This window comes from Nycticebus coucang, chromosome 6, assembly GCF_027406575.1.
Source record: "Nycticebus coucang isolate mNycCou1 chromosome 6, mNycCou1.pri, whole genome shotgun sequence".
In the NCBI taxonomy this organism is placed as follows: domain Eukaryota; kingdom Metazoa; phylum Chordata; class Mammalia; order Primates; family Lorisidae; genus Nycticebus; species Nycticebus coucang.
In genome coordinates, this window is record NC_069785.1 from 125,421,812 (window position 1) to 125,445,863 (window position 24,052).

At 49.4% G+C, this 24,052-nt stretch overlaps 1 protein-coding gene across 2 annotated transcripts in view; it reads left to right on the forward strand.

Moving 5' to 3' along the window:
- Positions 1-24,052, forward strand: part of GRIK4 (glutamate ionotropic receptor kainate type subunit 4) — a 465,962-nt gene that overhangs the window by 341,163 nt on the left and 100,747 nt on the right. For both annotated transcript variants that reach the window (XM_053595472.1, XM_053595471.1), the window contains 3 exons: positions 7,159-7,320; positions 18,184-18,336; positions 19,110-19,214. In XM_053595472.1, the coding sequence (XP_053451447.1) occupies positions 7,159-7,320; positions 18,184-18,336; positions 19,110-19,214 (420 nt within the window). The remainder of the gene's footprint in view (positions 1-7,158; positions 7,321-18,183; positions 18,337-19,109; positions 19,215-24,052) is intronic.

Sequence of the window (24,052 nt, forward strand, 5' to 3'; positions counted from 1 at the left end):
AGTGATATAGTCCTAAAGACATCTTCCACTATTCCAGCTTCATAATAATAGGTTAAGAAACTGGAATCTTGTTCTCAGGACCCCTGGGTGAGAACATTTGGAGTTGTTAGTCATTAACAATCTCAGCAAGGGTTAACACCATCTCCTGGTGGCCTAGCCCTGGGCTGAGCACACAGTAGGGAAAATAGAGTAAATACTGGTCTTATAAACTAAGGACTTGGATATTCATTGCAACTGTCTTTTAGGGAAGACATTCCTTCTTCTACAGAGTGGGAATATGAATGAAACCTGACTATTTCCAGGTCTGGTTGGGAGGCCCCAAGGCAATACGTGAAAGCACCTTATAAGCTAAGGAGAGCTGTGTCACTGGAAGTGGTCGATGTCACTATACTCACTAATACATTGATATGTATTAAATTATTTTGATCTGGGTAACGTGAGGCTGTGAGCCTCCTCTCCCAGGCAGGTAGGGGCCTGGGTGAAACATGTAACAGAGGGTCAGAGGCTAAAGCTTGGGCAAGAGCAGGCAGAAAATAAGGAACTGTTTGAAATCCCACCGTTAAGAAATAGAGCCAGTTCTGGAGTGAAGAGCCTGCAAATAAGGATAGTCACAACCCAACTGAACCCAAGTGGCAGAATTGGGAGAGATTCCAGAGGTCATAGAGGCACTGGGGTGACCCCTTTTCATAGGATGCCTGTGTTCCCAGGCAGGAAGGGAGCTGTTGAGATTTGGAGGCCAACTGGGGCCGAGCAGCCTTATGCAGAAACTTGGAGATGGCCACCTTTCTGGCACAATCTGTCAGACATCAGGCCCCCCCCCTTGGCTGCCTTCTTCATTAGCTACTAATGATCTGAAAGTACAGGCGAATGCTTTCCTTGAGCTATTTTATTTTAACTTCTAATAAACTCAAGGATTCTATATCATACATCCAATCTACATAGAGCTTTCCTGTATATTATCTCTTTTGAGTCTCACAGCAGCACTGGAGGTATTATTTCCCCCACTTTTAAGTAAAGAAACTTGTCTAAAAGAGACAAACATGAAGATATTTCAATTTAAAAAAACTCAATAATTGGGTTTTGGAATGTGGGATTTCGGAGAAGAAAATCTAGGATGAAATACCACTAGATGGTATATGAATTTAAAATGTTCTAATTCCAAATCCATACCCTCTCCCTCTAGCACAGTTATTCTCCTAACCATTTAATTAAGCCAAAAAGGCAGTTTTTGGATTCGCTGACTTTCTCGAGGTGCCAGAGTTACAGCAATGAGTGAGACAGCAGTCCTCTGTACCTCCTGGGAGTTCACAGGCCAGCAGGGAAGCATTTGTGGCTCAAATAATGATGACCGTGGAGAGATGGTCATTATCATAGGGATGGCTAAGACTGCTGAACACCTCTCATTAGAATGTGGCCAAGTTCAGGAAGCGACATTGGACTGCCTGCTTCTCTGTGCCATCTTAGCCGCACACACCTCCAGTTCCTTCCCTCCTGCAGCTCCCTGGCATTTGGTCTTATTCCTTCCCCAGGCTCTTCATGCCGAACAGACATGGTGTGGGGCAGACCTCAGTCTCCCTTGTTCTCAGGGGAGTGCCTTCCGCCTGGCGCACAGCTGGTGGTCCATAAATTGTAGCAGCTATTAGCATCATCATTGTTTGTGGTTGGAAGTTCTAGAACATCAACTCAAGCTTTCTGCGCAGACACACATAGCCACATCAAGCTAGGAACACCTTCTGGTGTCTTCTTCGGCAAAACTTTTCTCATTTGGCAAGTAGCCAGGAGTCACTTCTTGCCAAACGAGAGGGAGAAAGAGGAAACAGAAGCCCTGGTGGCAGATACTTCCCTCCAGCCGGGGCCCAGCTGGAGCATGTGGGGCAGCTCTTTGATAACACCACAGTGCGGAGGAGGGACTGTACGGTGCATGAACTGCCCCCGAAGGGTAGACGTTCTTATCCACACTTCACAGGTGAATAGATTGAAAGCCCAGAGACCTGCCTGAGGTCACTGCCCTGTAAGTGGCCAAATCAGGATTTGAACCCTGGTCTGTCTTACTTCCAAACATGCTCTTTCTAGTACATGCTGCCGTTTGCTGATGCTGTATTGCATAATGCCCAGGGCACACCATTCATACTATCATTCATATAAATGGTACCTGGGGCTCGAACAGTTCAGCCACCAGCTGTCCCAGAATCAGAAGCATGATCTTGTTAACTAGGGAGCTATTGCAAAGACACAAGGTTGGAATGGAAAGGACAGATTCAAGAGACATTCAGGGGACAGATTGAACCAAACAGGCAATAAAGTGGGTGCAGAGTTAAAAGAGGTAGGGAGTCGAGGCTGTGCCTGAAGTTTCTAGCTTAGGCAGCTGGAAGAATAGTGACGCGCTTACTGGGTTAGGCTATCCCGGAGACGGGGAAAGGGGACTGTTGGGCAGAGAGAACATCTCAGAATACTCGCCCCACTTCTGCATTTGGCCTGGGTTGGAGGAAGGACTTGACTCAAAGAACATTTAGACTGGTGTTTTAATTTTGTGCTTATGTCCTTAAAGTCAAGCACGGGAGCCTAGCCTACATCGTTACAAGCTCTTGTGCCTTCAGCTCTTGTCCACTCCGCAGTGTTGGCTGCCCCTAATCCGCAGTGATGGGACTTGGCGGCTCAGCCCAGGCAGAGTGTGTCCCCTGCTCTTCAAAGAGGACACCTCTTCCCCTGCACCCCTGACTGTTGCAGAGGCTGGCCACAGGTCGGCTCCTCATTTCCCTTAGTCCTCCTTGCTCCGTAACACGTGGCACCACAGTTGTGTCTTTCTTGGCACGTGAAGTCTGTATGATGTTAGGTGGTCCCACTGGCAGCCACAGTAACTGCACAGTTTCCCAGTCTCTCTTCTCCCTGCAACAAATCTACCTGAGACCTGGGACCTCCTCTGCAGGCCTGTCCCCAACCCAGCCTCGCTCCCAGCCTGCCCTTGCTCCTGGCCCAGGTGGATGAACAGGCTATAGGTCCATAGAAAGTTTCTTTTAGCTGAGCCGTGAATGGATGCCTGTCTGTAAACCAGGACATTGGACTTGTCACTCCTGCTAGAGAAAGTAAGGGGCACTCAGTGACCTCCATCACCCACAGTAAGTGTTCGACATAGCTCTCAAGCCTTATCCACGAGGCATTTCTTCATCTCAGGGTGACAGCTCCCTCTATTCATTTACGGCTGTGACCTGACCTTAAACTGTAGTTATTCGGATCCTCACATATCACTGTATACACAAGGATTTGCACACACACATATACAGGTACATTTTTAAATTTTTAATGTGAAGGCCCAGTGATAAGAAAGTAATCTATGAGGAATCTATTGTTTAAAATGCAATATTGCAACTCCCAGAGGAGAGTAGGGTTGGTGCAACTTCCACTGATGTTCTTACCCCTTCTGTGGGGGTAAGACGATGTGATAAGACGGCATGGGCCACAGTGAGGACCCCGAGGCATTGAGACGTCTTCAATCAACAGTCCTTCAGCCAACACTACCGAATAGCTTCTAAGTATCAGGCACTCGGCCAGGTGCAGCGTGGAGTTCAATCACAAGGCAGGCACATCCTTGCTGTCTGGAAGCACACTCATGGACGAGTAATGGCAGCAGCGGGGCTGTCACGAAGCCATGACACTTGGAGTAATAGGAGACTTGGCTTGGTCCTGCTCTGCCACTGGCTCTACCAGATGGCTGTTTGCTCTGTTCTTGACCCTTAGTCCCCTGGTGTGGGGACACTGGGAATCCACTCCTGTTGGCAGCAGGGACCCTTCCTGGGATGTTTATAAGAAGATCATGGTCTCCTTGAGAACCTGTTCCACCCCAGCCTTCCTCCCACTTTACAAAGGTCACAGACAGCCAGGCAGTGTGGCTGGGGGACCTGAGTGAACCAGATGCACCTTCCTAGGGCTGGAGATGGGCAGCAAAAGTCAGGCAACCTTTAATCCCCTCCAATCCTGAAATTTGTTAATGTTATAAAATACCTCTCCAGGAAAATGTCCCCATCACTTGATTTGGCATTCATAAGGCACGTTTCTCTGAGTATGCGTAGAGTAGCATCTAAACTGTGGACTACGACTGTGAGTCATTCATGGATTTTGGAGGGAAAAAATTGTCCTGTGGCAAACATGTTTGGAAATTTCAGGGTTAAACAGAATTAAGCAAGCTGTTTCAGCCTTTAATATGCTTATCTGCTTTATAAATCTCAAAAAGGCCAATATAATATGCCATGTTTTCCTACCTTAATTTCTAACCTTATGAGAACACGGAGGCTTATTTTTGTAAAGTTTCTGTTAACATCTGGAAAGCTAATGTCTTGAGGAACACACTTTGAGAAATACTAGTGTAGGAGATTTTCATTGTATATAAATTGGTGATATTTCCATATTCTTTTAGAAAGTCGCCTTCACCAGCAGCAGGAGAGTCTGGGTTCAGGTCATAAGAAAGAGTTTCCCAGCTGAGAAATGGAGGTAAAAGAGCCCCTCCTTCCTGTCCTGTGACAAGCTGTCCCACTAGGCATTATAAATAGAACGAATTAGCAAGGAATCTTTTTCAGGAATCTTTTTATCTTAAGCTGCCTTTGTAAGGAGGCTATAATTGAGGGATAAGAAATTAGGAGTTAAGAGGCAGGAAGACATACTGGCTGACTTCTTGATAAACTACCTCTAAGTGTCTGTAGTTAACTCATTCACTCTTAACTCCGCCCATAACGTGCATTTGAAGGAAGCACTTTCCTAACTTAAGTTTCCAGAACAAGTGGAACTAAAGAAGTAGAGGGCCAGAGGCTTCCTGATATCTATTTCAGTAACCATCCTATTCGCCACATAGGATGCTAAGCCTTTGTATACAGCGTGCTTTCCCTTGAAACAGCCTGTAAGGTTGCCAATGTTACTGCATCTATTTTACAAAATGAATAGCCAAAGGCTAAGGTCACCCAGCCAGTATGGCACAGAACCTGGGTTTGAACATTGAAGTCCTTATACACTATATCCCCTTGACTGCACATGGGAGTCTGTGGGCATCCAAGATGTGGGTGCTTTCTTGACATGGGCCTCCGTCCTTCAGGCTATGTGTGGGGGGAAGAGTTGGAGGTGGGGTGATGTGTCGCCCATGTTGAAAAGGAAGCCGGGGAAAAGAGGACGTTCTCTAGTACCCACCAGCCATGGCCAGTGAGGCCCCTGGGGTTTGGGGCAGCAGCCTGGCTGTGTGCCCCAGTGGTCTCACCATTGCCAAGCATGTCTCTTCCCGTTAGCCATCTGCCCTGGGTTCCTGCTGGTAGCCCACAGCTCATGGGCAAGCGAGAAAGGAGGTAATGTCAGCTCAGGAATCAATACATTCTCTGGCAGGCCTGTGTTTCCCTGATAGGAATGTGGCAGGATCCAAAATACACTATGTTCTCATCCAACTCCACTCTGTCAGGGGCTGGGGGCACCAAGGGGGCTTCGTAACTCCTGTCTGGGAGAAGCTAATGAGGCCGGGCTCTGGGTGAGCGAGCTCAAGCCCCAGGCCTCGGTGGAGGCTGGAAATGTTAGCAAGGGAGTGAGACAAGTGCTAGCAGCCAGGAGCAGTTAAGTCTTCAGAAAAGGAGTCTGCCCAAAGGAAAGCAATGCTTCAGCCTGACCAGAAAGTAAGCCCAAGACACGTGCCATCAGGCCGAGTGGCTGATGGGTTGATCTGGGGTCTGTAAGTACTATGTGCCTGGGGGCACAAAGCTTGGAACAAATGTGTGATGACTGTGACTTCAGTGTGAGAAGATGGCCTTTGTTATGTTGTGATTTTTGGTCTTCTGGGTATATGCCCAGCAGAGGAATTACAGGATTGAATGGCAGATCTATTTTTAGATCTCTGAGTGTTCTCCATGTATCTTTCCAAAAGGAATGTATTAATTTGCAATGATTCAATAAAAAAAAACAAAAGAAGATGGCCTTGCCCGCATTTCAAGGCATTTTTCCGGGAATGGGTATCAGTGAGGTGAATAACCCACACCCTCCTGCCTCGTTGCCCTGTGACTGGCCTTGGTGGCGCTCACACCTGCAGGCTAACACTTGGCCTTGGCCAGGTGGTAGGGTGAGGACTGGATGAAGGTTGTTGGGAGAACTCTCTTGAACTTCTGAATGTCCCTATCCCAGATGGGTTTCTCTGAGCACCTCATCTAAAATGAGAGCCTCCCACTCCCACCCCTCGTAGGTGACAGTTTGTGTCCTCATTGTCCCTCCCACTGACTAGCGACGTCCTCAAGAGCAGCAGGTGCATCTTCTCTGTGCCTAGACCAGTGTCCAGCACTCGGTAAACACATGAATACTTGTTAAATGAATGAAAAAAATAATTACAAAGGAGTGCACAACCCTACCTCCAGACCTTCAGGTCAAGAGTTATAGAAAGTAAACTTGATCTTGGCACTTCTCCTCTGGCAGTCCCCGTGGGTCCCATTACCCACAGGACAAAGTGCAGGCTCCCTAGCCTGGCGTCCAGGCCCTCATAGTCCAGCCCCCCTGACTGTCTAGCTTCATTTCTCACCATTCCTTCCCTACGTGTCCTGTGCGCCCATTCACACTTCAGGTGCATAAGACTCAGGGACCTGCCGAAAGTGCAGACTCTTGGGGTTCAGCTCCCCAGATTCATATTCAGAGGGTGGTAGATGGGGTGCAGGAATCTTCATTTTTTAACAAGCACCTGGGCGATCCTGATGATAGAATCACACTTTAAGGAATGATGCTTTCTGAAAAGTACACGATGGACAGCTTTGTATGCACAGTGAATTCCAGCTGCAATAGCCTTTGTCCACCCACTCCTCCTCGAAAATACCTGTACATCCTTTCAGACACACCTCAAGCATCACTCCCTCCATGGATGCAGGCCTGCCTCCACCGGGCACATGGGTTTCTTCTCTCCATCCAGGGAATTTTGGATGTACTTTGCTTACAGATCATTCTGCTTATTTTTCTTTTTTTCTTCCCCGCCCGACCATGATACTATTAGATCCCAGAAAAAAAGAAAAAAAACATTCTTACCTCTGGAGCCCTGGTTCCCACCAGAGTGTGTTTATGTCTTAGACTAGAATGAGGTACCTAGACCTGCTCTAACGTCATCCCTCCCTGCCCTTATCTCTTCTTAACCATAATCTCTGTTTCTTACTGCCGAAGGAGTTCTCGCTCCAGAGAATGGACAGCCTCGTGGACAATCGTGTCAACATCCTTGGATTTTCCATTTTCAACCAATCCCATGCTTTCTTTCAAGAGTTTGCCCAGAGCCTCAACCACTCTTGGCAGGAGAACTGCGACCACGTACCCTTCACCGGGCCCGCGGTAAGTACCCACTTGGGCTTCAACCTGGTGTCCCCTCTGTGGACCAACGTCTGGGTAACAGCCCTCCTGGAATTCAGCCGCCTTCCCCCTGCTCCAGTCTCATAAAAAGAGATGTGTGGAGGTGCTGGGATGTGGTTGTAAGGGATAAGGTTTGGGAAGCAGTGAGCTCTCAAACAACAGACCTGGGCAGGGAGCTGTGTGGAGGCACAAGCTGTCATTTGGCGATGTCTGCAAGTCTCCTGTGGCCAGACTCCTGATATTGCTATTGCCAAGAACTTCCTGAGGGAGCCATCCAGGGGTCTTATGATGGAAGGGGCTCGCTCATCTGCTCTCTCATTGTTCAGATGAGGAAACCGAAGCCTAGGCTGGAATGAGGTGAGGGGGAGGGATGGGCAAAACACCAAACCTGCTGCCCAGTAAAACCAGGTTCCCAGACCCTGGCCCTTTCCCACCTCCTACCCTGGACATTTCCTGAGTGGGAGCCTCCCCCAGAGGCTTCCTCCTGCCCTCCCCCCACCCCCCACCCCCCACCTTGTGCTTCCTTACCCTGTGAGCGTGAGACGGAAGCCAACCTCCCCTGGCCATTCTCTTGTGGGCTGGATGTTCTTCCTCTGTGGGGCCGGTGAAATACACCTGCTCGTGCCCATGTGTTCAGAAGACCAGGATTGTGTGGCTTTCTGTGCCCTGTCCTAGCCCTGTTACATACTTTGTTTCATTTTTTAAAAGCCCAGTGATACAGCCCATGGGATACTCAGAACCAACTTTCTGAAGTAACAATGTCTCCATCTTGCAGAGGATAAAACTGAGTCCCCAAAAGGCCAAGTAAATAGCCCAGCATCACACAACTAGTGAGTGGAGGAACCAGGATGGAACCCAGGCCACGTGGCTATCTATATTACCACTGTACCATTTTTCCCCTCTCTAGGACCATCATTTCCTTGCCATACTGGACTGTAATTGGGCCTGGCAAAATGAATACATATGTGTTGCATAGCAACATTTCAGTCAATGACAGACCACCTATACATGAGGGTGGCCCCAGAAATTATAATGCTGTATTTTCACTCTACCTTTTCTCTGTTTAGGTACACAAATTATTTATCATTGTGTTATAGCTGCCTATAGTCTTGAGCACAGGGACATGCTGTAAAGGTGTGTAGGCTAGGAGCAAATAGGCTGTACCATACAACCTAGGTGTATAGTAGGCTACACCACCAGGCGGTGAAAGGTGCCCTCGAGGGTGTAGGTTTGTGTAAGCGCCGCCTGTGATGGTCACACAGTGACAGAACTGCCTAACAATGCATTTCTCAGAACTTGGTCCCTTCATTAAACAATGCATGCCTATAGTCAGTAGCTATTTGCAGAGTGAGTGAGTGACCAAGTCAGGTCTAATAATGGATTGGAGATTAAAATGGAAAAGAATTAGGCATAGGAGATGGCAGTGGAATCGGGTACCTTTCTGGAATGGGAAACTGTCCAGTGGGTTTTTCAAATAGGAGTGATGCCTGTCTTTGATAAGATATGCCCGAGGCAAAGATGTGTCTAGACATCTAATTAGAAGTTAGCCAACGTGGAGTTCCGGGGTGGGCCTTCTGCAGGCAGGGCGGGGACAAAGTGACCTTTCACAAAACTCTGTTCCTTTGCCATTATGTAGCCTGGTAGAAATCTTAGGAAGTAATGGGTAGATAAGTGGGTCGGAGCCCATGGAAAACTCAGGAAGCTTTGATCTAGGAAACTGAACAGAGGAAGAGGGTTTGAGGATGGAGTTTCATGGAAGGTTGATAGAGCACATCCCACCCTGTGATTTTAGACCTGAAAGAGATAATATCCCACAGAAAGGATTGAGGAGGCATCTGAAGGAAGGGGGCCTTTAGCCCCATTAGTTGGCTTTAGGGACAGTGAAGATGTCCTCAAGCACAGTGTCACATGCAAAATCAGACTCATCCCTTCAGCAGCACAAGCCCTGTTCTCTTAGCCAAGTCTGCAGTTCTTACCATTGTCATGCCAGTGTTTTCATAGGTGTTGACCTACTGAAAGGCTCACAGCAGACTATAAGGAAGGAAAAAAATCTGCCTCCACTTCTCCAACCCAAGCCTTACCTCACTTGCTATGTGGCTTCATGAAATAAAAGGTCCCAGGCTCTATTGCCAGTTTCTCTCTGCAGGTTTCAGCCCTTGAATTCATGCCCACATTGGCCATGAGCAGGCAGGTGAGAGACCCTTGGTACTTAGTGGGATCCTTTGTGGGACCCAACAGAAGGGCCAGGGAGTCCCTCTCAGACAGCTGCAGGCCAGGTTTGGCTGTGATCATACAGGCTAAAAAGACCCTGGCCTTGGAGGCAGTGGTCTGGATTCCAATACTGGCCTGGCCATTTTCTTGCTGTGTGATCTTAGGTAACCTCTCTGGGCCTCAGAGTCTTTATCTGCAATTTTGGGCAGGTATGCTTGATCATCTTAGAGGACCGTTGTGAGACTGAAATGGGGCAGGATCCCATCTTCAATTGACGGTTATTCATGGAGTAAATTAATGTAACAACTATATGCCAGAGGCTGAGATAGGTATTAGTAAATATGCCAGTTGGCGTTTGCTACATAAATGCTGTGTAATAACAAACCACAAGATCTCATTAGCATATATCAACATAGCATATATTTATATAGCTCATGCATCTGAGGGTCAGCTAGGGAGAGCTCATCTAAGCTGGCCCAGTTGGGCAGCTCTGCTGGTGTCTGACCTGGACTGGTCCATTGGGGCAGCTCTGCTGCACACACCTCTCAGCCGTCCCTGGACAGCAGGCCAGCCTGGCATATTCTCACAATGACTGCAGAAGGGTGACGAAGAAAAGGAAAAGACCTAAGACCTCTTAGATTCAGGCTCCCAGAACAGGTACGCCCTCATCTTGTTGGCCAAAGAAAGCCACACAGACAAACTTAAAAGCAGAGAGCAAGGAAATGAACTTGTTTACAGGGAAAAAAGGTGAAGTCACAGGACGAAAGTCCCGAATGCAGAGTGGGGTGAAGGATGGGGGCCCATCCTGCATGCATAGACTGTACGGTGAAGTAGGACCAAAGTCTCTGTCCTGGGTACCCGCCAGTGGAAGCAGGATCCACCTCCACCTCCGGGAAAGTGGCCGAGGGAAGCCTCTGAGTCCTGGCTGCAGAGGGCAAGGAAGGCTTCCCAAAAGAGAAGGATACAGATACATCAGCGCTGGTTCTCCATGAGCCAGACAGCGAGCAGGTCTGCAGCCCGCTGTGGGGAGGGCAGGGCCATGTGTGGACTAGCTCTTTGGGCCTGGGAAGGGCACCCCGCCTCGTGGAAGCATCCAGGGCAGTTTAAAAGATAGAAGCCCAACCTCACGTGTCTCCTTCCCGGGCACAGAAGCGGCACCTGTGACCATCCAGGGGACTGTTCTACACTTGAGGGCTGCAGTGATCTCAGAGTGCTGACCTTAGGGGACCTCTCAAGGCTTGAGTCTTACACTCACTCCCTGAAAACGTTTGGGGGACGTTCTGTGAGGGAGAGTGTTCTCTGAGGCACCTCTGTGCTGGGGTGGAGAACCAGAGTGAGGAAGGGCTTAGCTGTCCCGTCTCAGGGCTGTTGGGGACGCTGTGAGGAGAATCAGCGGCAGCCTCCGGCCTGGAGCTGTCCCTGTGTGCCCACGGGTGCTGCTTCCGCTGCAGCCAGCTTTCTCTCCACGAAGCCCCTTTGGCATCCTTGCCAAAAAAATGGACCAGTGTTGTTTTCTGCTGAGGAGAGTGGGGTGCTTGTCTGTTAGATTTCACATCAGGACAGAGCTGCTCCAACCCTTCTCACCTTGACCCTTCTGGGGGAACTCTTAAAGGTCAAGAGTGGCCATTTACCCCTTCTTGACAAGCACAAAAACTGAGGCACAGCAGAGCTAGGTGGTGCGCCGAGGGTTTCCCGGGGTCAGCACTCTGAGGCAACCTGGACTGGAGTCTCCATCTGCCTTCCAGCACTGGATACTTCCACCATCGCCTCTGTGGCCTCCTGGGGGTTGGGGGGGGGGGAAGGTATTACGGACACTCTCCCCTCCGAGTGTGGGAAGGAGGCTCACTGCAGTGACAGACCCTCTCAAGGCTTCTCAGTTTAGCGATTACCTTTTGAAAAGCCGGGTCTCTGCCTGTCTCTTTGGGGGCTGAGAAATTCTCAGCGTGAACATGCCAGCTCTTCCAAGTACCGGGGAGCTGGCGAGCAAGGAGGAGTCAGTTCCGGGAAAACACAGCCTGTTTCGTCTCTGCCACTGAGCTTTCTACAAAGGCTGCAACCAGCTCTGCCTCGGTGGGGATGCTGTCTCTTCTCCTCTCTGTCCTCCCCTTCTCTTCCTCCCAGAACATCTGTTCTCTGTCTCTCTCCCACACACACACCCTTAGGGTTCCCTGTTCTTTCTCCATCCTTGGCATTTTCTTCTTTGCTTTGCTTTTTTTCTCCCAACTTGTGTCCAAGCCTCTCCCTCTCTTCCTCAACTTCCCGGTCAGAGCTTCAGTATTCCAGGCAGAGCTTTCTAGAAAAGGAGCCCAGCTCTAATGGCAGCACTGAGAGGAAGTGGCTAAAGGAACAGGTAACCACAAAAGAAAGCTCAGTCTGCCTCCCGGGCCTTACCTGCCGGGTGGCCGACTGCAGGCACGAACTGGGATAGTGTGAGCAGAAGAGGAAGGAATACTGTGAGCAGAGACACATCATACCCACAGCTTCACACGCCATTCCCATTAATCACGTTGCAAAGAACAAAAATCGTGGAAAATCATTAAAATTACAGATGGCTAGATTAAGTAATTAGAATTTAGGCTAAAGCAGATGTTTGTAATTAAGTGTTTATTTCACTGAATAAAATCCAGATTGTAAGAATGATTCCATGAGAGTTTAATGGTGCCTGTCCTGGTATTATGTTGGGTGGGGGTAAAGTTTAAGCTAGAGAAGTTCAGTGACCAATGGGTATTCAAGAGTATCCCGGGAACCCAGTCACCCTGGGCTTGGGGAAAGATGAGGGTTACAGGTGTGTGTTTAGAAGATATCCCTATTTTTATTTCAGGAGAGGGGGAAGGAACTCAGCCACCAGTCTCTGAGTCAGAATTGATTCATCTTAATTTATACAGAGTCTTTCATTCCCCTAAACAATTTGCAAACAGCTCAAAAGAAAATAACAATGAAGAACCAAATGAAAATATAAAAACAAGAGAATGGAGGGTTCATTGCCAAGCAACATTTTGGTGCCAAGAAAGAAGAGAGGATTTTAAATGAGGATTGAGCCCTTTGGGGGATTTAATATTTAGAAGAGACAGAGACAGGAGAAGCAGAGATAAAACCAAGAGGCGCGCACGCACACGGGTGGGGAGCGGAGACTCCAGAAAGAGCGGAAAGGGAATGGAACGGCAGGAACCCCTCCCTCCCCAGGAGGGCCCAGAAGTGGAGACATGGACAGCGGGCTTTTGTAACAGAAGCCACTTTCCCCCGACCGCAGTCCCAAATGCTTTCCAGAGCTAAATGAGTAAATAATAGCAGAGAGAGAAACCAATTAGGACAGCAAAAAAGATGCTTCGAGATGGAGATCCGAAACGAGATGGAAAAATTGATGAGGCAGAGAGATGACAGGCTCATACACCATCGGAGGTGAAATTGGGTAAGGGGAGGAGATTGGTGATTGAGGGAGACAGACAAGGGTGTGAGGGGTGGGAGGCGAGTTCTCAGGAAGGTAGTTTGGAAGGTCCAGGTGAGAGGCCTGGGCAGTTTGCCAGGGGCCTGTTTATGGATGGAAGGTGTTTGGGGTTTAGGAGGTGTCAGCTGGAGCCAGTCCAGGCTGAACCATAGAGAGGACCCAGGAAGCCTGAGCCCCCTGGGGATGCGGGACACGTGTCCCTGCTCTGGAGGCCACACACAGGTGGAGAGGAAGTGAGAACCTTGAGGACTTCTCCCCGCTGCCACCCTAGTTGGGTTATTACTAAAGCACTAGAAGAATCTTGAAGCCCCTGATGTTAAGGATGCCAAAGAGCATTGGGAGCAGACACACGCGGATCTCTCAGCATCTAGATTGTGCGCTGATGAGAGCGCATCAGCCAAGAAACCCGCATCCCAGACGGAGTGGGACCAGCAGCAAGCATGTGGCAGGTACAAGCTCGGGGCCTGGTGGGAGGATGTGAGAACACTGTGGCGGGCTCCATCTACGAGCCTGCCATGTGGGGGTCCCCCAGAGACCAGCACACGGCTCAATGGAGGAAGGGCCCTGCAGAGAGTGGGTGAGACCCAGGCCTCTCTGGGCCGGGTGCACAGTGCCCTGAAAAGAGCACCCAGTTAGGGTGCTCTTGGCTTGCAGCAACTGTCTTATGCATAAAAAAGAAATGTGTTACAGTGTGGCTTAGCAAGACTTCAGCGAGATGTGTCTGGACACCCAAGTCTTTCTCTCTCTGCTTTGTTGCCTGTGGTGTCAACTCTGTGCTCAGGCCAGAGCCAGAATGGCTGCAGTGATTCCAAGCATCACAACCCAAACCCAGACATGTCCAGAGGAGGAGGAAGGACTGTCTCTCTTTGGAGACAGGAAACTTTCCTGAGAAGCAGATCCTCAGTCATTATTCCTGCCCAGTCCTGAATCCTGTGTTGATGGCAGATGGGAAGCCTCTTGGGCCGCTCAGGCTGACCTGGAAACTGGGGCTGGGTCAGCCTCCTGAGTTCCTGGCAGCCTGGGGGAGGGGTGGGCGCCTAAATGAAATGGGAGGAAGAAGGAGAGACTGGGTGGTAGGGAGGCCACTGCTGGTTAGGGATACCCCAGGCCCTCAATACCAGTTAACCAAGAAGGGGCTAATATTAGGGCAGTCAGTCGGGCCAGCAGGCCCACCACTCCTCCTGCCCCCAGCCCTCACCTAAGAGTCCAATACTCCTGTCTGCTGTTGAGTAACAATATTTTGAAAGGTTGTTCTCAGTTGTCCTGGGAGACTAGGCACAGGAATAAGCCGGTTAGAGCAGTGGTTCTCAACCTTCCTAATACCACGAACTTTTAATACATTTAAAAGGCAGTCATGACCCACAGGTTGAGAACCGCTGTTGGAGCAAAGACAAACCCGGCTCTCAAGGGGAGCCTTGTTGGGCAGTGAGATGGGATGGCGATGCTACAGAGAGGGGAGGAAACCAGGCTGGACAAAGGGTTCTGGGTTCTGGCCTTGTGCTGTCTTCCTTTGTGACTTGGGCAAGAGGAGAACTCCTTGAGCCTCAGTTTCTTCATTCATAAAATGAGAGCGTCCGACCAGTTGTTTTCTAGACTTCCTTCCTGTTCAAACACTCTGCAGTTTATCTTAGAATGGAGAGACGAATGGAGAGGCGAGGGTGAAGGAGGGAGAGCAAGTGGCTCACGGTGTTGTTTAAATAGCCAGACTGAAGGAGCTGGAGGCCAATATCAGTCGGGGTACCTGCCTCCCCTTCCAGCAGATGTTTGTCTAAGCCAGAAAAACAGAGTCTGTAGCATTCGTAATTTCCATATGTCCTTTTGGCAAGGAAATGTGAGAGGCCCATTAATAAAAGAGCCACATGTGCTCAGGGGGAAGTGAATTATGTGCAAAGGACAAGGACAGGGACAGGCTTGCTGAGGAGCATCCAGCAGGTGAACCTGGAATCAGATAAAGAGGGGGCCAGGCAGCACGGGGAAAGAGCAGGGGATGGAGGGAGAGAGCAGAAGATGATGGATGGAGGGGCTCAGGAGGTGGCTGCTCGGCCCAGCTCAACAGGACTGCAGAGTTTTCCACTGGGCCCCATTGTGGGATTAGGGTACCCTTATTTGTTTAGTTTTAAGGTCTCAGGTGGCCTTAGGACCAGGGGACAGACAGGAACAGAGGTAGAAGCAGAGGGGACTCAGTGGCCTGGTAGGATGTCACTGTGGACAGTCGAGAGGTGTTGAGGTCCATGGTAGCTGCCAGAGAGTAAGGTGGGAAGAAAGAAAAGAAGCAAGGGAGGGAAGCAGGGAAAGAGAGGGAGGAAGAAAGCATACGCTGGCTAGGTAGTTTTGCATTGCAGGTGAACTTGGACAGGAGCAGAGAAACTTGATTGGCTGATTTTCTCTGTAATTGCTTTTTAAGAGATTATCCAAAATCAGCTCCCCCAGTTGCTATCACAGGCCTCTTGGTGCAACATACAGTGAAACGGGGCAGGAAATAAGGTCATGTTCAGCCCACTTTCTGCCCTTGAGGCTCCCGGTTCTTGCTAACTCCCTGGACCAGGCTCGAGGCCTGCTTCCTGAGCACCTGCTAATGCCTGTCTGGACCTGGGGGTACACAGCCCCTGCTCTCAGGAATGCTGATCCCTGGAGCTTATAGTTGACATGGCATTCCTACAGACATGGGAGGCAGGGAGCACTGCTTCTCTGGTACAGATATAAAAGTTGTCGCTCACGCGGACAGGTTCAGTAACACGTCCATGATCACTCAGCAGCACAGCGAGGGCCAAGGATCCAGACTCGGGGTTTGGTATTCGTGCCTTCAACTTCTTTACTCTGCATCTGGCTTACACTGTGTCTAGGGAGCATGAAAATATCCACAGTGGCATTGCTCCCTCCCATCTTAGAGGGGCCAGTGTCCCAGGCCCTGGCCAGAAAGGGGACTGTCATATGGAACTGCGCTCTGGCAGCCTTCAGTTGAAAGGGGAGGCTTGGAAGGGGCGATATTGAGCTGCCCATGGTGGAATGTCGTAAGTCAGTAGAAAAACTTGCTTTATAGCAGTGGACTCCAAGCCCCCCCAACAGCACTGCTCCCAGGAGGCCTCTGCCTGCCCTCCTTGGCCGCCCTCAGGGCTCTGGTACAGTGTTGACTATGTCATCGCTTACACTCGCTAGCTTTTCCTTGTCAGGGACCTTGTTTGCATAAACACAGACAGTGTGTAGATCACACATTCCCCAAGGACAAAAGTCTTCTTTCAGTTCCTCCCACCTCCACCCACACACCCCAGTCTTCCCATCCCCAAAAGCTACAAACATTACCTTAACTCATTGGGCAGCTTTCAGCCAAGAGTAAATTTAATACAAGTTGAGAAGTATGTCTTGGGGGGCCAACCCCTTGTCAGGTCCCATGGTAGAGGCTGTTCAGCATTTGGAGATTAAGGTCCTACATGTCCCCTACCCTGAGGAGCTTGAAGTTTAACAGAGAAGATGAAAATATGAACACACAAATGGCTCGGCCCTCAGCGGCATGATGCCTGCCCTCAGGTATCTGATTTATTGCTGTCTCCTGGTGGGCTCTGCACCTTCCACCTCCAAGTCTCTGCTGCTGCAGTTGTCCCTCTGGAAAGCTCTTCTCTTTCCCCAGCTTCTCCCCACCCCATATCCAGGAACTCATCTACAGAATCCTTCAGAGCTCCACTCCAAGAAGTACGTTCTTGATCTCACAGCCAGATAATCTCCCTCTTTGGTTCTCCCCACCCCAGACCTCTTATTTTAAATTTCAGAATATTACAGGGCTACAGACATTTTTTGGTCGTATCATTTGCTTCTGCACATTTTAAGTCAACATTATAAATGTGTCCTTTCCCTGGAATATATACATTGCACAAGTTAGGTGTGAATTTACCCTGTTCCTTCCCTCACCTGCTTGGTTTTCTTGGAGTTTTATTTCCATGTGTATACCTAAGTGTTGATTAACTAGTTCCAATTTAGCATTGAGTACATGTAGTGTTTGTTTTTCCATTCTCCTGATGCTTCACTTAGGAGAATGGTCTTCAAGTCCATCCAAGTTGTTACAAAAGATACTAGATCACATCTTTGTTATGGCTGAATAGCATTCCATGGTACTTATACCACAATTTGTTAATTCACTCATGGATTGGTGAGCACTTAGGTAGTTTCCACATGCTTGAAATTGTGAATTTTGCTGCTATAAACATTTGAGTGCAAACGTTCTGATCCATAGGTCTATGACTCTATTTTTTTTTTTTTGCAGTTTTTGGCCTGGGGCTGGGTTTGAACCCATCACCTCCGGTATATGGGGCCGGTGCCTTACTCCTTTGAGCCACAGACGCTGCCCTATGACTCTATTTTTGTGCCAGTATCATGTTGTTTTGGATACTATGGCCTTGTAATGTAGCTTGAAGTCTGCTAAAGTGATGCCTCCAGATTCGTTCTTATCATGTGTAGTTGCTTTGGTTATTCTGGGTCTTTTCTGGTTCCATACGAAGCGTGGAACTATTTTTTCTAGGTCTGTGAAAAATGACGTTGGGAACTCAGTCTCACTTTATCCTGATGTGTGTCCTGTCTCCTCCCCCCGCCCTTCCCCATCCCTCTGCACTCTATCCCAGGAATAGGATATTAAGTGGTCTTTGAGCTTTGAACTTGCCACATGCTTTATATGTACTCATCAAGTTAAATAGTGCAAAGCGGACTGTGACAGCAGATACATCTAGGAAGAAACAATATCCTGGGGTCTTCTGGAGGAGGCCGCCTTCAGCCAAGACTCCTAGAATGGGTAAATGTGAGGGGTGTGGCCAGGTCCCTTCCTCCTCCTGAGATAAGCATCCCCGCCCCCTTCCTGGGGATTCTTGGGAGCAATGGAAGTTGCTTATCTCCCTGGAGCAAACAGAGAAAAGGATACATCGCTTTGAAATTAATTATTTGGGACCCAACGGGCTAGCCTGACACTTCAATATCAGAGAGGCCTTTGCCACTGTTGCCTGCTGTGGTGAGCCCCCCAACTATAAGCTGAAGTTGAACTGGTAGAGAGATGGGAGGTGGGCCAAGCTTGACAAAGATGCACCCTTATTTCCCCTTTCTTTGCCTTTCTCTCTTCCTCCTCCATTCCCCTTATTTTCCCCCTCCCCACCCCTCCCTTCCGCTGTTTCCCCCACTTCCTCTCTCCACCACTCCCTCTCCTCTCCCAGCTCTCCTCTGCCCTGCTGTTTGATGCCGTCTATGCCGTGGTGACCGCAGTGCAGGAGCTGAACCGGAGCCAGGAGATTGGTGTGAAGCCCCTGTCCTGCGGCTCCGCCCAGATCTGGCAGCACGGCACTAGCCTCATGAACTACCTGCGCATGGTGAGGAGCAGCTGAGGCCCTGCTCGGCCACAGCCACCCAGCCTGGGGGGAGACACCTAGTTCAAGGTGTAAGAGCCCTCAGCTCCGAGTTTCCCTAGTAGATCACAGCCCCAGTCAACAGGATCATGGCTCACATTTGCTCCCTAATAACCATGGAAGTTTGTTCAGAAGGCCTTTTTGAATTCTAGGCTTGGAACCTGGCCCCTTTGTTCAGTAGTGGACCCAGCAAAGCTCCATGGGCAAGGGCGGTGCTGCTGGAGACTGACCTATCCAGGAATTTCAGGCTTAAGACTTCCAGCAGCCTAGTGCTGAGTTTTCCCAGGGTCTACCTTCCCAGGGTCCGCCTCCTCTGGGGGTTGGGTGTGGATCTCTACCCCATGAAGAAGGTGTCTCTTGTCAGAGAACCTGGTGCAGAGTGTCTTGGATTTTGCATTTACAGGCAAATGTAGGCTCATCCTGACTTCTTGCACACTGGGGGTGGGTGAGGTGCTGCCCACAGGGTGTAGGCGCTTTGATAGCCAAGGGCCTGGTGGAGGGTCATGACTGTGCTTGGATATGGGGCATCTTTCTCCTGCAGCCCCAGCCAAGTCTGAATTGTCCCAGGGACATCATATGTGTTACCTCTAGGTGCTGTGGTGGGAGGCGGGCAGGGGAAGGGCTCTTGATGGCTTTTCTTGATGGGTACCCTCGGGAGTGCCTGTGTGGAAAGCTCGCTTGGAGCCGAGCAGAACATGGGGCCTGTTTGGTGCTGTAACTCACTCTCTCTTGGACAGGTAGAATTGGAAGGTCTCACCGGCCACATTGAATTCAACAGCAAAGGACAGAGGTCCAACTATGCCTTGAAAATCTTACAGTTCACGAGGAACGGTTTCCGGCAGGTAAGCCTAGCTGTGCTGCCGGGATGTAAAGCATCCCTGCTTTCTGTTCCCTTCTCTGTTCCCAGCACGTTTCTTTGATGCCACAGTGCTCAGGATGGCCTCTTGCTCCCAGTTATCTCCCAGACATCCTGTACCCTGTGCAAGGTTCCTGGTCCACAGTGGTCTAGCCCTTCCTGCCACCAGATCAACCCGTGCCTATAATATTCCTTAGCACTTTAGGAGGCTGAGGTGGGAGGATGGCTTAAGCCCAGGGTGAAAGACGGCACCCCCCCCCGGGGGAAACCATGTACCCCAAGGGGGCAACTGTGCTTTGTGGGGCACAAGGGGAGGCCAGGGATTGTCAGGAAAGGAAGGAATTCTCAGAGCTTCTCTACTCTTATGTAGTATTCTACCCGCTAAGTCTCACCCTACCCCCGGAACCTCTGTTAGCCGCTGGTAAGGCACGGACTGGATCCCAGGTGGGCTGAGGCAGCCCTCCAGCACTGGAATGGAAGCGGTTTCCCTCCTGTCAGCTCTTGTCTGCCCAGCCCTCAGCCCCTGCCCCCTGTGCCAGTCACACACCTGCTCTCCTGTCTGCTACCCGTGTCCCCGTCATCTCAGAGACGCTTTGTCCTTCCCGGCTCCTTTCAGCTCCCTACTCTTTTTTCGTTCTTCTCTACCCTATCCTCTTCCGTCAGAGGGAACAGGGATCTTACAGCCACTCCAATGTTGCTTTGAAAGGCTCCTGCCTTCACTGTCACCCTAGTAACCAACTCCCTATCATGCAGCTAGCTTTTCTACAACCTTGGAAAGGGCTGGTAAGCAAGAATCAGGCACATTGAAGTGGGTAAACAAGGGAATGCACTACTGAAAGAGGTGCAGAGTCACCTTTTCCGGGAGACTGTGAAGAATCATCGTCATCACCACCACCATCATCTTAGCCGCTTCCATTATTTGTTAAAATGTATTTGAGACAGAGTCTTGCTCTGTCACCCAGGCTGGAGTGCAATAGCATCATCATAGCTCCAGGAGCCTCCAACTCCTGGGCTTAAGCCATCCTCCCGCCTCAGCCTCCCAAAGTGCTAGGGTTATAGGCATGAGCCACCGTGCCCAGCCAGCTTCCATTTTGTAAGCACTTAACATGGGCCTTCTACCCTGTTGAATGGGTCATATAAATACAATCCATTTAACCCTACAAAATAGGTACTGTTTGTTAATCCTTATTTTACACTTGAGGAAACTGAGGCTCAGAGAGATTCACTGACTTGTCCCTGAATAATTAGTATTGGCAGAACTGGTTTTAGACCCCGATACATCTACCATTGAAGTCCACGTTCTTAAACATTATGCCAAATTATGCATCAGAATCTTGAAAAGGCAGATTTTTAGACTCCACCTCACAGGAGTTGGCTGGGTAGGCCTAAGACAGAGCCCAGAAACAGATGCAGTCATCACTGCATCTTGGAGGCCCTGTCACGTTACCTCCCGCTGTTCTGTCCCCACATCTGAGAGGCTCTAGTAAGCCTTTCTTATAAGGCCCAGTGGGTGCTATCTAGGAGGCCAGTGATTGTGCTGGGCTACAAGACCAGGTCACCCTTCCTGGAAGATAAAACAGTGAAAGGAAAGAGTCCCAGACAGGGAGAGGAAGTGGGTCCAGGTGCCTGCTCTGTCCACAACTGCTCACAGCCCTGGGCCAGAGCTGTCTGCAAGCAACAGTAATATCAATCACTGATCATAATGTCTCAGATGGGGCAGGGGCAGGTAGGCAGCCAGAAACCACAGGGTTAGCATATTATAAAGTGGCATTTACTGTCTGTCAGGCACCATGCTGGGCCTGGGGAAAAGAAATGGAGAAAGTGTGCAGAGAAAAACCCGGCCCCTGTGCTAAGATAGAGCTCACAGTCTGGTGAGGGAGCCTGACATAGAAAATAGTAAGTACCAATTTGGGTTATTATACTCAGATTATGCCCTTAAGCTCATAATACCTGGAACAAGGGAAGCTGCCAGCCTGTAGGGAAATTGTCAGGCAGACTTTTCCCTGAGCCCCGGTATCCTTGGGGGATAGAAAGTGAAGAACAACCAGATGATGCCACAGATGATGTCCTGGACAGCATTCTTTCATGAACCCTTTGCTGAGTGCTTGTTATGTGCCAGGCTCTCTTCTACGTAGAGGTTTGTAAAAATGGAGAAAGTGTGCATTTGTGAAGCCTGTGTTCTAGTAGGAGACAGGCTGTGGGTAAACAAATACATATAGGACATAGTGCTGGGAGTGGTAAGCACTCGGAGGGAAAACCTAAAACGCGGAAAGGAACAAGGGAATGGGAATGGTGGGGGAGAAGTTGGGAAGACATAATGCTTAAGCCAAGCCCGACCCCAGCATACTCCATAGAAAACACCAGCGGTGACAGAGCCAGCTAGTCGCCCTGATCTCTCCCTCCACTCAAGTCACAGCTTTGACCTCTTTACCTTGATTCTGCTTCTCCGGCAGCTGCCACTCAGTCTGGCTTGTGCCAGCTACAAGGCCACAGGATTGCCTGAGTCATTAAGAAGACTGCTCAAAATGTATTTGAGACAGAGTCTCAATCATCAGCTCCCAGGGCCCATCCTTCAGCCTCCCCTGTCCCCCAGCCAGGGCCAGGGAGGGATTTAGCCCTGAGGCATGCTAAAATGGGCTGCAGCTTCTTCACAGAAGTATACATTAGTGGTACAAGGGCAGGCTTCTCCAGCGTAGGTGTGCATTTGAAAGGGAACAACAGGCTTCTTTAAATTAACTTGTACATCCCTGGGCCCCACAGATAAAAATTCTGATTCAGTCCAACTGGCTGCATTCCAGGAATCCGCATGTTTTCAACTAGCAACCAGATAGACAATTGTAATGCCTGTAGCCCGCAGACTAGTCTTTGACAGTCAGTGCGCTAGTAGACAGCCTCTACTCATAGAATTTTGGCTTGGCCTCCCCACATCCCACTCCCATACTTCTGAGCTAAAGTTGAATGGAGTCCACTGCGTAAGTGACCATTAAGAGGATGTTTTTGACCTTCAGCTACCCTAAGGGACACACACTCCTCGTTGCACTCATGAAGTAGATGGTGATTATCCTCTTTATTACCCATTTTTCTTCAACAAATCTGGTGAGTGTCCTGCCGCTTTCCTGTCTGGTGCAGGTGCCGCGAGTACCAAGTCAGAACGATGCCTGATGTATCCTGGGCACAGATGTAGCTTTGCAGCGCTGGTCCCCAGGTCCCTTCCCAATCACCGCCCAATCTTTTTGCCTCTTGCCGGGTGTCCTTCCTGTGCTTATTACAGGATGAAGAAATGGTGTGGGAAGTGCTAATTAATTGGGCTTCTCTTCCAGGGTGGGAAGAATGTATCTGTGCTTTAGCGTTCTCCCAGTCCCACCCAAGGTGAGGCCGGCAGGAAAGGGGAAAATGACACGGAACCAAGGAAATAATATCTTTCGAGTACCTTTTTGCATAGCATGTGGGCACTTTGCAAAAATCACTTCCAGTCTTGAGGATGACCCTTTAAGGTAGATAAATTCACGTTTTTCCCAATAAAAAAAGTGAAACTCAGGGAGAGTGAGGAACTCGGCCCTCGTCCTGCTATTAGCAAGGACTTTGAGCAGAGTGGGATTTATGCTCTGGATCTTGGGTTCCTGCTCCCAGGTGTTCCTCGCTTTCCTGGAATCCCTAAATCCCCAAACCAAAACCCTTTTACCCAGGTCTGCTGTTTCGCTGCCACCTGCTGCGAGCCAGGGCGGCTCTGGTTCCTAATGACCCTCTGGCCTGGGCTTTCTTTTATAATGGCGTCTTCTCGTTTGGATTGGGTTTTACTCTCTGTTCCTGCCTGGGTGAGTGACTATTAAGAGCTGGGTTTGATTATTTAGAAAGCACCATGCAGGGACTCAGTGGGTTGTAATTGGTAAAATGTCTGAACCAAATACCACACTCTCTGCCGGTGGCTGATTAAAGCATATTACCATTTTAAAAATAGTCTTTCAAGAATTCAGGGTTATTTTTTACCATTTAAAAAATTACTATTTTGATTCTGTTTGGAGAGGGTTTTCCATGTTGGGACTCTCTGAAGTTTCTACTGGAGACTGTGGTGGGGGAATAGGGTGGAGAGAATATTCACAGGTGTCCTGTAACATTTCTGAACCAGGAACATCTCCCAATTATTTATTTATGTGTATAGAAGTGCACAATGTTGGCTTGGCGCCTATAGCACAGTGGTTATGGCGTCAGCCACATACACCGAGGCTGGCGGGTTTGAAACCAGCCTGGGCCAGCTAAAAAACAATGGCAACTGCAACAGAAAAAATAGCCAGCTTTGTGGTGGGTACCTGTAGTCCCAGCTACTTGGGAGGCTGAGGCAAGAGAATCATTCAAGCCCAAGCCTCACCTCTGTGAGCTGTGACGCTATGGCACTCTACAGAGGGCGGTATAGTGAGACTGTGTCTCAAAAAAAAAAAAAAAGTGCACAATGTTGTATCAGCTCCATCCCCCAGGTTTTGCCTATGTGAGGTCTCCATTCTCCATCCCATAGTCTCTCTTCTTATCCCCCAGATGATGTCCTGGACAGCATGTGTTCCTTCCTGATTTGGAAGGCAGCTGTGCTCACCAGTACACCACCAACGCTTCCTTCCCAATTTGGGAGAAATCCTCTTTGAAAGAGGCTAAGGGGAAAAAAGAAGCATAACATTAGAAGGCCCTTAATTTTTTTTCATTTAACTTGGTCTAAAGATCAGAGATTCTGAGCAGCCCCCGAGCGACTTTGTTAGCGCTGTTATAAGATGAGCACAACTTTCATCTGAGGATCGGAAATGGCTTAACAGGCTCTAATTAAGCCTTCGAGGTTTG